Source organism: Alligator sinensis, unplaced genomic scaffold (assembly GCF_000455745.1).
Source record: "Alligator sinensis unplaced genomic scaffold, ASM45574v1 scaffold330_1, whole genome shotgun sequence".
Lineage (NCBI taxonomy): Eukaryota > Metazoa > Chordata > Crocodylia > Alligatoridae > Alligator > Alligator sinensis.
In genome coordinates this window covers 133,114-147,712 of record NW_005842178.1, presented here as the reverse complement: position 1 = coordinate 147,712, position 14,599 = coordinate 133,114, and the positions used below count along the sequence as shown (strand labels likewise).

General features: G+C 46.0%; 1 protein-coding gene across 3 annotated transcripts in view; it reads left to right on the top strand.

Moving 5' to 3' along the window:
• Window positions 1-14,599, top strand: part of SYT17 (synaptotagmin 17) — a 71,117-nt gene that overhangs the window by 19,838 nt on the left and 36,680 nt on the right. For all 3 annotated transcript variants that reach the window (XM_025207031.1, XM_025207030.1, XM_025207032.1), the window contains 2 exons: window positions 8,289-8,409; window positions 9,211-9,366. In XM_025207031.1, coding sequence (XP_025062816.1) covers window positions 8,289-8,409; window positions 9,211-9,366 — 277 coding nt within the window. The remainder of the gene's footprint in view (window positions 1-8,288; window positions 8,410-9,210; window positions 9,367-14,599) is intronic.

The window sequence follows — 14,599 nt, the reverse complement described above, 5'->3', positions numbered from 1 at the left end:
AAAAGAAATCTCATGAGGTTCAGTTAGGACAAGTGCAAAGTCCTGCACATCTCATGCACCAGTACAGCTTGGGGAGTGACTGGCTAAGCAGCAGTTCTGCATAAAAGCACCTGGGGGTTACAGTGGACAATAAACCACATATGAGCCAGTAGTGTGCCCTTGTTGTGAATATTAACAGCATGCTGAGCTGCATTAGTAGGAGTGTGGCCAGCAGATCAAGGGAAGTGATTCTTCCCTTGTATTCAGCTTTAGTGAGGCCACATCCGGGGTATTGTGTCCAGCTTTGCTTCCCCCACTCCCCAGAAAGGATGTGGATAAATTGGAGAGAGTCCAGCAGAGGGCAATGAAAATGGCGAGGAGGCTGGGGAACATGACTCATGTGAGGAGAGGCTGAGGGAACTGGCCTTATTTAGTCTACAGAAGAGAAGTCTGAGAGGGAATTTAATAGCAGCCTTCAACTACCTGAAGAGGGTTCAAAAGAGGATAGAGCTAGACTGTTCTCAGTGGTGGCAGATGACAGGACAAGGAACAATGATCTCAAGTTGCAGCAAGGTAAGTTTAGGTTAGATACCAGGAAAAAGCTTTCTCAGTAGGAGGGTAGTAAAGCACTGGAACAGGTTACCCAGAGAGGTGGTGGAAGCTCCATCCTTGGAGGTTTTAAAGCCTCAGATAGACAAAGATGGGATGAGATAGTTGGGTCTGGTCCTGCTTTGAGTAGGTCGTTGGACTAGATGACCTCCTGAGGCCCCTTCCAGCCCTAATTTTCTATAGATTTCTTATATATTTTCTATAGAGTTACCCATACGTAAGTCAGGGATAAGTCAAAGCAGCCTACTAAGATGAGAACCGTAAATTATCTTTTTACTAGGTATGATCTACACAACAAAGTTTTGGCAGCATAAGTCTGTGGGGCAGGCCCACAGAGAAGCTCACATGTGGCAAAAGCCCTAGTGTGGATATAGCAGTTGGTAGAAGAAGGCTTCTGTGGGCTTAATGGGTATTGTTCAGAGAACTGGTATGCCTGGGCTGGCAGAAAAGACACTTTTGCTAACATATACTGTCACCTTTTGGGGACTTTGCTGACAAATCTATGCCAGGGTAACTGTAGCAGCAGCAATTCTATAATGTAGACAAGCCCTTAGGGAGGATCGATTACTAGGTAACATTATGGCTATGTTTGTATTGTGATAAACTTTCTTAAAAAAACATTTTTTGATCAGCCACATCCATTTAATGCTTGTAATGCTTATATCTATGGGTATTTTTACATGTGTTCCCAATGTGGTGCCGGGCGCTTTTAATTAGTGATTCACGCTAATTAAAAGCGCCCGCACATCATTTGTATCAATAGCGCAATGCGTCCCCATGCCGAGAAAATGGCGGTGAGGTGTTTGGAATTTTAAAGCACATCAAACATGTTTTATTTTAAAGCACATTTTCTCAGCATGGGCGCTGTGCTGCTGATGCACTTGACACACGAGGCTGCCAGAGCACGTCAATATATGTGCTCTAGCAGACTCCATTTATAGAGTCAGCTCTGACACGCTGGATTTCCAGGGTGTTGGAGCAGGATCCCAGCATGTGTGTAAGTGTCCTATGAGTCTAAATGTGTGCAAGTAAGTGCCTAATCTGTATTCGCAAGTCTGAGCTCTGTGTATGCAAAATGAGGCACCATTTAAAAATACCATTTATGAAAGTAATTATATTTCAAGCTTATTACAAAAGCATGCCGTCTTTGTCTTGTCCCTGACATAGCAGGGCCTTATGCCCTGAATCTCACCCTACACTTTCCTGGATTTTGCCTGTGATGACTCAAAGACTAGGGACCAAAAATTATACATAAACTGGTGTAAGTGATTGGAAACCGACTCAAATCTATTACACAACAGAAGTTCAGTGCACATAAACCACATTCAAAATGGCTGAAGCCAGTTTAAAATAAACCTGGATGAATGCAGTATCAAACTTAACTGACTTAGGTAAAATTGGTTTATTGAACTTCTGTCCCAGATCCCCTCCAGATTCAAGTTAACTGACAGTCCTCCAGTATTCCAGGATGCCTTGCATCTACCCTGCAAACCCTGCCCTTCTCCCCCCCCCCCGACACAGGGAGGGCGGCCTAGCCATGGCCCAAGCTGTCTGTTCCAGCTGAGCAGGGAGGTGTGCTTTAGCACCCTCTGGCGTCTGGCCTTGGCCACTGCAGGCCACAGTGCCTGTGTTTCCGGAATCAAAAGTGAATGTCTGTTCACTTGTTTATCAGTTCAGTCTACATAGCTTAGACCAACCTGTGAAGACTGAATTAATTTAACCTTGGGCTTTTGACTGTCTGTACTTAGCCTTAGACCTCAGGCAAGCATGGCCATCCTGGCAGTTTCTTCGGGGTCAAGGGGATGCTTCAAACTCCTATAGATTCTGTTTGGAACTAATTGGGTTCACTGGCCAGCATGACTGGGAAGTAATTATTCTGAATTTAAATGCCTATTTTTTAGCACCTGAGCCTAGGGTGACTTGCAGAGCCCTGCTTTTCCATGCAAAGAGTTAGTCAAACCACACACGTTTATATATATGGTTTGATTGTTATGTACAGGATGAATCCTTGATGTTGAATTTGTTACTGATGTTTAGCTATGCTCCTGAAAGAAGTCATAGGTAATTTATTGTATAGAAGTATAAAAGTTACAGTTTCCTAACTTGCGTTTTCCAAATGTGCTGGAAATTGCAGGAGTTAAACTGTGCAGTGAAGCAGCTGAACAAGGTATGTATGTGACAAAGAAGATGCATAAAATAGCATGTAACTGGTAGTATTATTATTACCTTGGTATGTAATAAAATGATGACTAGGGATGGGAGAATACCTGGTTCCGAATCTGTGTCAGGCAGTGAAAAGATTCAGGATTGCACTGATCGCATCAGCGTTTATACCAGGTATGCCATGCCTGTGACCGTCTCTTCAAGATTATGAAATACTGGCTCTGATAGGCCTCGTCTCCTCTTCTCTGACAGTGAGTGAAACAAAGTGCTGTGTCATCTGGAGTGGTTTCCTTTCTAATTCAGTGCTGACTCCATAGGGTACAAAAACACATGCTGGAATCAACCCAAGGCCAAGCTAATCTCTGTATCAGCAACATGTAGGCAAGCAGATATCTGCCTTGAGGGCTGGCATGATGCACTGTGAGGGGTCAGGAGCACAGGATGTTACAATAATTGCTGAGGCACTCCACATCCAGGGATGATATATTTTTTTTGAGCCAGGACATAGACAGCATTTGTTTTAAGCATGGTTAGTGTGTTGCTTTGCTAAAGAAGACTCTAGCTATTCTAAATAATATACCCAAGGTTTCTCTGCTGGCTTTAACCAGCCATGAAGGGCACGGAATAATCTCGGCGGTGGCTGGTAGCAACTCCTTAAGCACACACACAATCAGAGTAAGAGAAACTCTGCAGAAAACATAGCAGCTGGTAAAGAGAATACATTTCTGCTGACTTTTAAACACCTCACAGCTCTCTTTGAAATGCCAGTTTTGTGTTGAAATTAGGCACGGTGGTGTGCTTCATGAGGAGCTGGAATTACCATGGGGCTGAGCATTGTGTATATAGTCAAGAGTGGGATTCTGGCTATTTGATGGAAGGGAGTTACCTCAGTAATAATGATTTATAGAGGTGCGCTGATATATCGGTGCCAGAAATGATTGGCACTGATAAAAGGAAAATTAACGTTACTCACTATTGGCTTTTTTGGCTGGTGTAGGTGATAATGTACCAATAAATATAATATGCCTTCTGGCCAAGGCCCTAAGATGCCCTGTGCACGTATACAGCCGCAGCATGCACGTGGCCAGGAGTGCAGCCGGGCAGTGGGGAGAGCAGTGCCCTGCAGGTAAGTCTGTGGGGAAGGGGTGGGGAGCAGATTGACTCCCCCATGGTGAGGGAGGGAGTGGGGAAGGAGCTGGGACTGGGGGTGCTGCCCAGCCAGAGCAGTGAATGGGACCCCAGGTCTGGGGTGGGGAGTGGGAGGGAACCGTGGGCAGCTCATCCTGGGGGTGCGGGAGTAGGAAGGGGAGGCATGGGGGGCATGTGCCCCCACCCAGATTTGTGTGTGGGGTGGAGGTGGGCTGCTCGCTATGGGCATGGGGCTCTCTGCTTTGCTGCCTTTGCCCCAGGAGCCCTGCACTGGCTGTGCACCTCCTGCCTGCCTGGCGGCAGCGGGGTGATGAGTTGTGTCTCCTGCTGCCAGGTGGGCAGGGGATGCACGGCTAGTGCGTGGCTCCTGGGGCAAAGGCAGCAGGACGGAGAGCCCTGAGCCCACAGTGAGCAGCCCACCTCCGCCTTCACCCTGCTTGGTTCTGCTCCACTCCTAAAAGCATTCCTGTGTTTAAAAATGGTGGTGCCAGTACTTGAACTAAAGCTCATTTGATGAGTTAGTCAAGTGCGGGCCCGCCCCCCCCATTTTTAAGTGTGGTGATGTTCATTGCCTGAACGAGCTGTCTGTGGCTCCGTCCCACTCCCTGCCTCAGCCCCACGGTCCCATTCACTGCCCTGGCTGGGCAGTGCCCCCAGCCCCTGCCCCACTCCCTTCCTCACCATGGGGGCCTAAGTCTGCCCTCCTTGCACACGTCTGCCCTCCTCCATGCCCCTTCCCCTCCACAACCTTGCCTGCAGGGCACTGCACTCTATGCTACCTGGCTGCATTCCCGTAAATCATTTTATTGGATTGGTATCGGCCAATATGCATGGTGAATAATTGGCTATCGGTATCCGCCAAGAAAATCTCTATCGGTGCACCCATAATGATTTGTGTTAGAGTGCCAGCATTTTGTCTGAATTCCTTATGGTTGAAAACAAGAGGAGAAAGAGCTTCCTGTTTTTGTCCTGTTTAGGTAAAATAAGAATGATCTCTGGTAACTTGGAAATTAAAGTTATAACAGGCTGTGATGATTATGGTCACGGTAAAAGAATAATTTGCCTTTCATATTCTGACAAGGTTCTTTGGGTGAATCTGATATCTTTTATTAGACCAACTTAAATAGTTGGAAAACAATTATTAAGCAAGCTTTCGAGTTCAAAAACCCTTTGTCAGGCTAAGGAAGTTTCAGCAGTTGGTGTGTGCTCTTCCTGGATGGAATGAAAAGTAAAGAAGCCAGCGGCTGGGCTGGTATGCATGCAAGACAGGTAGTCAGTGAAAATGTAGACTGAGGAGTCAATGGGTGAGAGACAAGGTGGGGGGGCGGGGGGAGGGTTGAGAGAGAAGGGGGATGAATAGTGGAGAGATACCTGGGGAGTCAGATGTCAGGCAGGTTATAATGTGTCATAAATCCAATGTCTATATTTAGTCCATGATTTTTAGTATTCAGGAGGTTGATGAAGTGGAGTTCATACAACCTACACCCCTTCCATATTCTTGCATTTTCAATTTGATTTAGCCTCTACTTGATTCCACTAACCTGATGTACACCAGCAAGGAGTTTGTCTCCTGGGCAAGCCCCATTGAAAACAGTTCAGGGTCTTCCCCAAAAGTTGGTTCCTTTGCCACTCCAGGTGGCTGGTTAGGTCTGTGTAGAGGTGCAGTGAATCTTCTTGAATAGGCTGTGGATGGAACCTGGCTTTATATCCAATCCCATTTTTAGTATTCTATTAAAACAAAACAAAACAAAACAAAACAAAAAAACCTTGAAGGCTGTATCTGCCTTTCACTGATTAACCTTTTACTTTTCACTCTATGCATAAAGTTTGAGAGTGGACTTTCCTTCCTTCATAGCAGCTCTCCTGTGATCCTATGGGTTGCTGCTCCAAATACTCATTTGATTTAATGAGATGTCTGGAGGGAAACTCTCAGCTTTTTCTTTTCGATGAATAAACTCCCACTGATTCCATGAATAAACTCCCACTGAGAGGAAATAGGCCATTAAGCTACTTCCCAACCCCAGACCAGCCACCCTGGTTCTTGGGTGGTGGAGCCTTGTCCCGTCGTGGTTTAGTTGTGGTCAGGGGACTGAAGCAAAGATGTTATGACCATTATTGATGGACACCACTACCCCTGACTCATTCCCACTGTCTTTCACTCTCTCTTTGCTTGCACTAACAGATTGGAGAAGTGTGTGAGGGTAGCTGCAGAGGAATGTCTTGCTACCTGGCCATTTTTGTAGCTTCACTCTAGCTATCTCTGGATGGAGCCAGACAGTTGACTGAAAACCACAGAAAGTGGAAAAGAGTGCCTTGTCCAGTTGAAACTACAGCTTTATATTACATCTGAAGCATAGAGCTTTCCTTACTCTATCACCTCTTCCCTTGTGCACTAAATGCATCCTCGTCCTGTAGTTCTGAGAAGTTAGTAGGAATAATGTAGAAGAGGAGATGCTGAGGGGCAGGAGAAAAATGACTTGACAGCAGAATTAACACCCATTTATTTTAAGTGGGGGGAGGAGGGAGTCAAAAAGCACCTTTATTTGAACCGTCTCTGGCATACCTTGCTCCGGGTTGTGTGAGATCATAGTCACCTAGTTGAGAACAGAGGGGCAGGAGAGTAACATTGATGCTGCAGTTAATTCAGATATATCTGAGCAGCTGATGTGGTTTCCAGGAGTGAAAAACTTCTCATTTTGTTCTAATACTGCAGTTCACTCTAGCTCAAGACTGAGAACTACATCCCAGAGCAAAAATGATCATGTTTTGCCCAGTTTGTACAGGACAGTTTAGAAATCGCCCCCAGTTTCTCTGGAATCTTACTTCTAGTTCATTCAGGGCTCTGCCCTAGTTTACCTTGAATTTTACCTTGATTCTTGTACTTTGGTTGGCTTGGCCATAATTCTAGGTTTTTTACAGGCTTTTTTCCACAAAGCTCTAACTACTTTTGCATCTTTTGAAGCCTTTCATCTGTTACTTATGTAGTCCTGGTGCTGTGGCTGCCATTACACACATTTACTGTTATGTAGTGATTGTAACAACCTCATATGTCTCATTCCTTGCTTAGACAAGCTACGAACGTCAGAGCTGGGTCTGAGTCTGAGCTTTTCCAGCATCTATATGTGGAAATTTGGGCACAAGCTCATGTCTGGTTGTGAGCTTAGGATAGTACTTTGGTTATTTCAGGTATCTGAGCTGCGGTGGTGAAATCTATCATGATGTTCACTGGATATGTCTTGTCATATAACACAAGTAGAATAACAACATCAAGAAGTTTCAAAAGTGCTCACATCATTTTATATTTAAAGTAGTCCTGTTTGTGGACTGGTTAGTAATACCAGCTCTCAGATTTTTTTTTTTTAATTTCTGTTTCAAATACCATTTAGAAAAGGGGAAGGAAATCATGGACCAACAGGTATGTTTTTGCAAAACTAAGCTCATGACAGTCTGTTGAAAAGCAAGGACACAGTTAAGCCTGACACTGCAATATTTGGATGTTACTAGGTAGGTTCTTAAATGAATGCCACCTCTGAATTTTTCCCTTTGTGGGCTTGTGCTACAAAGGAAATGTTATGATGTAAGGCCTTGCTCTTTAAGCACCCCGTGCCTACCATCCCTAGGGTTGTCAGTGGCAGGTCTGGATGTGGCTCTGTTGCATGTTTGAGCCTACATTTGTGTGGGAGTGGTGAATCAAAGACATTGAAATTAGGAACAAAATTGTGTGGACAAATTTCAAATGTAATAAGGAGAAACTGCAGTTCTTGTGCGCCTGATTTGCAACAGTTTGGTGTTGGGAAATGATGGCAGTTTTAAAACAAGAGAGTTCATTGATTCAGGTCTGATTCAGGTCAGGCCAAAGGGATGGTATCCGTGACTTTCCCCTACTCAGTGCAAGGCACCAAACAGCTCTGGGGAAGGATCAAAACCGAATGGGCATTTTTACATGTGCTCTGGAGGTGGTGGTGGGGCGGGGTGGGGAAGGGGTGCATTAATTAGAGCAGCTCCAAGAGCTGCTCTAATTAAAGCTGCCACAGCACTTCATGCATCAGCGTCCCCCATCCTTCAAAATGGAGGGTGCCTTAACTAAAGCTCGTTCAAATTTTAGTTAAAGCACCCCCGGCACCATTTTGAAGCATGGGGACACTGGTACATGAGACATGGAGACTGGCTGGAGCGTGCTAATTAGAATGCTCCAGCAGACTCGATTAATTGAGTTTGCTCTGACATACTGTAATTACAGCACGTCTGAGCTGGCTCCTTGCATGTGTACAGGCACCCAATGTGATTTAAAATATTTTTGAGACATTTAGCAGCTAATTTGTCTGTCTTTGCCTGTCTTTCCCTCTCAGTTTTCAGTTGTGTGTATTTCTATTTCCTTCTTCCTGTAGAATGAAGTTGAGTTGGGGGAGCTGCTGCTATCATTAAACTACCTACCCAGTGCAGGAAGACTGAACGTAGACATTATTAGAGCAAAACAGCTTCTTCAGACAGATATGAGCCAAGGTTCAGGTAAAGAGCAGTGTATTTCTCAAATTACTCTGTGTGTGTGTGTGTGTGTGTGTATGTTAAATTATCCCATATACTTAGACTCCAGTTTTTTTTATGCTCCCTTATAGATTTGGACACCTAACTCATATTAATACAATGGCTTTGGAAAGTTCTAATGAGTATGGGAGTTTTTTTTTCTTTCACAGGCATATATCCCAAAATCTGTGGGCTTGAACAGGGAATTGGGAACCAGGTTTTTCTAAATCATAGTCCTGTACCAGCTTTTGTGGCCTAGGACTCTTTATTAATGTTTGCCTGCCCTTTAGATGCGAAGTACTACATGAATGTTAAATATAAAAGTTATTTAATTTTGCAAAGGCTGTGCTGTGTGATATTTGGCAATGACCACTCACCCATCCCTTGCTTTTTGTCAATATGGATAAAGCCAGTTCAATCATTCTGGCAGCTGGTAATTACCCCCTACCCCTGCGAAATATCTCCTTGTCTCCAGCTGCCGCTGTAACCAGAATATTGGCATCTGTTGTTGAGAGCAACATACTTGGCCTCTGTGACGCCTCCATTATTTGTGCTCCAGGCAGCATCAGTGGGGAACATTTTGAAACCTGCTGTTTGAGACTCGTATATCTCCACTGCAAGTTACCTAGTGCCTGGCATAATAACAGCCTAAATTACTCACTAATGCCATTTTTTTGCATGATGCAGCTCCTCATATCTTTGGCCCTGACTGTTCAGAATTGTATGAGATGGGAATATTGACCAACTGCACTTGTAAAGCTGGAACTGTGTTTGTGTTTCTGTCAGATCCCTTTGTGAAGATTCAGCTGGTCCATGGATTAAAGTTAGCAAAAACCAAGAAAACTTCTTGCATGAAGGGTACAATAGATCCCTTCTACAATGAATCCTTCAGTTTCAAGGTGCCACAAGAAGAATTGGAAAGCGCCAGCCTAGTATTCACAGGTAAAATGTTTTCTTGCTATTAGTGTGACATTATGTTGGCTGTGCCAGAAGTGATCACATCAGCCCTCCTAGATATGCCGTGTATCCCACGCAGGGTGACCTCTTTCTTGGAAGCTGTCATTTAGGGCGCAACCAACTCTGGCATCTTTCGATGAACTTTAATTAGCATTGCACTCATCAGCTCAAAACATTCTCCTAGTGTTGCTACCTGCAGAATGGCATAGTTTAGTGACACACCTTGTCAGATTGATTCTTAATTGGTGTCACTTGGAAGGCGCATGTGTGGAGGGAAGTAGTGCTGAACTCTGCCATACCCACTGGCCTGGCTTGAAGTCAAAGCTCTGTGCAAAAGAGGCATAAAGGAAGGCACATCTGGTGATTCCAACACCCAGACCTTAGAAAAATGCTTACTGTGGTACCCCACCAAATTTCTACTTGGAGAATTATACAGATATCTTGTGTTAGTCCATGTTCTTGTGCTAGTCCATGGCACCACTGTTCTGTTCAGTTTGCTCATGCCTATGTTCTTCAGAGGGCTGGTATTAGTCACTGATGTTTGAGCGGAACTGCTGAGGTTTATAGTTTAGTCTTTGCTCTTTCTTGTTTCCTGAAAAGTTATGATGGGCCTAGAGCAAAACCTCTGCTCTGAACACCCGTAAGAGCTTCTGGAACTGTCCAGGTGTTTGGATCCAGGTGTGACTCTTCTAGTGTCTTAGAGAAGAAATAGCAGTATGAAGAAGAGAAAATGAGTGAATGGTGAGGGTGGTGGGTGTTTCTTTGCATTCCTGATTCTGCTGTTTTCTTATGTGAGGTATGAAAACATTCAACAGGCACCAACACTGAAGAACGATTTCTTAGAGCTGGATGGGATAGCCTAGCATTTAAAATGAAGATGCCTAGCTACTCTGTAGCTCACATGGGTAGTAGCACTGGTGCAGATTCATTATTGCTGATAAGCATTTAGGAAGCGCACCTGCATAGCTGGAGGCTGCAACTTTCATTTTAGTTGCATCACACCATGTGGCATTGGTGGTGGCAGTACATGTGTAATAGTACTGCTCTTAACTGGAGCATCTGCCTTTGTTTTCTATTGTAGTAAAGAAGATGAATATTAAACTGGGGTTTTCATGGTATTCCAACCTTTGGCTCATTGGCTGAGATGGCCAACTAAAAAGTCTCTTGTGGTGCCTTTGCAATATGGGTTTCTATTTGCTAAGGGCAGCTGGGTCACTGGATGGTAGGACTTTTGCTGGCCTCAGCTGTCTTGCAGCTGGTGACCTAAAAGTGAAAGGCTGCTAGCTTCTGAGCACCACACTGAGTAGGCTAACCTCCCCATTCTTGCAAGTGGGGCTCTGAATTTTGAACAATATTTTTGCGCGCAAGCCAGAGTTACCTCAAGTTGCAGAGAGATCCTTGCGTGTGTCACTGCAGTGCATGGTTTCATTCCCTTAGGAAGAACGCACAACATTCAAAAATAGAGAAAGTTTCCACCAGACATTATTTGGTATCTTTCTGTTTCTGTTGTTGATACTTTCATTTCCACTTCTTAGTGCCTTGCTCAGATGCATTCAGAGCCACACAGTGCTCTCATTTGAATTGTGCTGGTGCAGTTTCATTGAAGAACCCAAGAGCAGAATTTATCCCCAGCCAGGGGAAGTGCTACATGTTGAATTGATTTGGTAAATGGAGACCAGGCCTGTGCTAAATGTTTTTAATAGAAATAGAGTCCAATTATCTCTAGCTCACACAAGCATAGTCTCTCTCATCATAGCTCCACATATATAGGAATTGCTGCATACAGTGGATTGCTTTCTTTAGGGCTGACACCATAATCTCTTCTCCCTCCCTGCCCTTTTTGACATTTTATTTCCCTTAAGGAGCAGGAACAATCTGTATACTTGGGGCCTACTTCAAGCGCAGTTCCACAATTTTAACGGAAACTGTGAAAAATGGTGGCTTCCACAATCGCTGTGAAAAATGGCATTGCCCACAATTTTGTGCGGAATCTCCCCCTCCATAAAATAAAATCTTACTGGAATATGGAGAAAGGATGGCAATCCCTGCAGCCACAGAACACGCGGTTTTAGAAAGAGCTGCTGCGAGACTGAGCTAGTGCTGGTGAGTGACCCAGGGAAGGCGGCAATCAGGAGCGTGAAAGGGTTTCAGTGCCATTTTTCAAGAAGCCAGACGTAATGCTGCAGTCTGAAGATGAGCGATTGGACTCTCGACCAATCAGTGGTGTGGGGTGGGGTCACCAGAGCCCCTTGACCAATCAGCAATGAGCGGTGTAGATCGGAAAAAGCCCAGAGGCTACAGCTGTGGTGTGCTTTTGTGCAGCCTTGCAGAGGCAAAGAGGTTTCGTGAGCCTTGTTGGCAAGCCAGGTTCATGGTGGAGTTTGTTTCCCTGATGGAAAGAGAGAGGGTGATTTGTTTTGTTTTGTTTTTTGCAACAACCCAGCAATAGCTCTCAGCCTTTAAAGCCAGCACCTGAAAGAAAATATTCTAGAGGTTTTCATTTCTTACATGGCAGAAACAGATGTTAGAGTCTGTACAAGATGCTGAAATTCAATCCATTAGCTTGTTTCCAAACATATCATAACAAAAGTGATGCTGATCAGCAATTTAAATCTTGCCCTTCATGCACAGAAATTTCCTCAGTAGAAAGTCTATAATTAATCACTGCTTTGCATGCACACCATTTTGAATGCACTCTTTCATGTGTAAAGATGATTGAAGATTCCAGGAAGAACTTCAGGTGATCTCTCTGCAGAAGTGAATGACTCTTTTTACCTACAGAATATCAGCTCCTTGTGATCAGGGGCAGTAGGTGAAATACAGAGCTATTCATTACAGAAAATGAAACTGGTGCCAGGTGGTTGGATGTCTCATCTTTATCACAGATAAAGACTTTGTAAAGCAAGTTACTCAGATTCATAAGAATAGACTACAGGCATGAGTTTTTGTAGTATCTTTTATTGGACCAACTGTATAGTTTGGAGAGCTGCTAGACAAGATTTAGGGCATAAAGTGCTCTTTCTTAGGTATAAGAAAATCAGACACAGGGGGTGCATTTACACGTTCATTAATGTGCCGTAATTCTGGAGCATTAAGTTTAGTACCTGTAATTACAGGTACTAAATGTGCCGTAATTGGTGCTACTGAGCATTAGTGCCAGCACACTTTTTTTGTGACGCTAACGTGCACTAGACTAATTCTACTGCACATTGGCATGGGTTTTTCCTGTTGTGCTAATGCACAGTAGAATTAGTGTACTGTGCCTTTAATGTCTTGTGTAAATGTGCCCAGGTTGAACTAAATAGCAGAGAAAGGACTCCATGCAAATGCAGACAGTCTACTGTTTCTGTCTCTTTCTTTAGACTCTTAGGGTGTGTCTACATGTGAAATAAGTGCGACTAAATTTAATGTGCACTAAGTGATTTTTGGTAGGTGTCTACACGTGCATGGACCTGGCACTAAAGTTAGTCCCAAATCCCTTCAGCCCTGCCATGTCCTTCTGTGGCCACTGGAGAAACTCCAGCCTCCAGCCACATGGTTGCTAGCACTTCGCAGCCATGTTGAAGCCAGAGCCAGCTGTCAGCACCTGGCGGCCATCTTGGAAGCTCTGATCACTAGACATCCCCTTCCCTGCCCAGGAGCCACATACCCAGCGCAGGGGCAGCATGTACCAGTTCCCTTCCTGCCCTCTGTGCCTGCTCATGACCCTGCCAGTGGTGCCAAGTGCCCTGCTGATCCAGCCCAGCCCCTGTCAGCGATGACTAGTGCCCTGTGCTGCTGCTGGCCATGGTGCTGGCCCTGCTGGCCCCAGCAGGCCCCTTCTCTCCCCGCCCAGGACAGCTGTGCACCTGCCAGCAACTGGCTGCAGGAGGCCCTGCCTAACCCCCCCGCTGAACTCCCTACTCCAGCCCACCTCCCCTGCCGCCCACACCTGCCCCCACCTCCTGCTCACCCCTAGCACTACTCTCAGGACATGCACATGGGTGAAACAAAAAACTTTATTGCCCTCACAACCCCCAGCCCCATCCTTCCCCCTCAACAAACAATGCCCCTCCACCACCCTCCCCACCCACCAATAATAAAAAACCCACTTACATGAGGCAAACTATATACAGGATGCAAACTATATTAGGGGTGCACTGATAGAAATTTTTGAGGGCTGATACTGATAGCCAATTTTTAAGGAGACGTACTGATCCAATACTGATCCGATTTCTGATACTAGCCTGGCAGCTTGAAGAGCAACGTCCAGCTGGTAAGTCTGTTGTGGTGGAAGGGGAGGGGGAAAGGAAAGGGCATGGGCAGGGCAGATCGAGTCCCCCATGGTGAGGGAGGGAGTGGGGCTGGGACAGGCACTGCCCAGCGAGGGCAGGGTGGGCGTGGGACAGAGCTGCGGTGCATCCAGGAGGCACGAGAAGTGGCTCCTGTTGCTGCTTGTACCCCAGGAGACATGGGGGGCCATGTGCCCCCCAGATCTGTGTGGGGTGGGCTATGGCAGCAGGCTGGGGCCTGGGCTGTGCAGGGCTCTTCCCAGAGGGCATTGGGCCAGGCTGTGCTCAGGGTGGGTGATGGCGGCACTGGGAGAGGGCTATGGGCGGGGGGGGGCTGCAGCCACCCCAAAATTTGCTATAGCACCCCAACCCCCCCCTCCCAGCACCGCCAATGCCTGCCCGCCCCAAGCACAGTGAGGCCCAGTCCCCACCGGGAAGAGTCCTGCACAGCCCCAGCTTGCAGCTGCAGCCCACCTCTCACAGATCCTCCTGGAGTGCATGCAGAAGCGAGAGCCACCCTGCCTTTCCCTGTGCCCTCCTGGATGAGCTCTGTCTCGCACCTTGTCCCGCCCCAGCTGCGTAGTGCCTGCCCCAGCCCCAGTCCTAGCCCCATTCCCTCCCTCACCATGGGGGCCTTGATCTGCCCCCGCATGCCCCTCCCCCTCCCCTTCCACCACACCAGACTTACCAGCTACATGCACCTCTCCAAGCTGCTGGGCTCTGCTCCTCACCACTTACGTGCTATGCTGCAGCTGCATGCATGCGCGGGCCATTCATTGGCCAAATTATCAGCCACATCAGACTAATTTCTGATTCAGTCAATTTTCTTTATATTGGTGCCAGTCTGATATTGAATCGATATATTGGTGCACCTCTAAACTATATATATGAGACAAACTATATACATATTGAAAACTACTTGCAATATTTTGGCTGGTCAAGCCGGG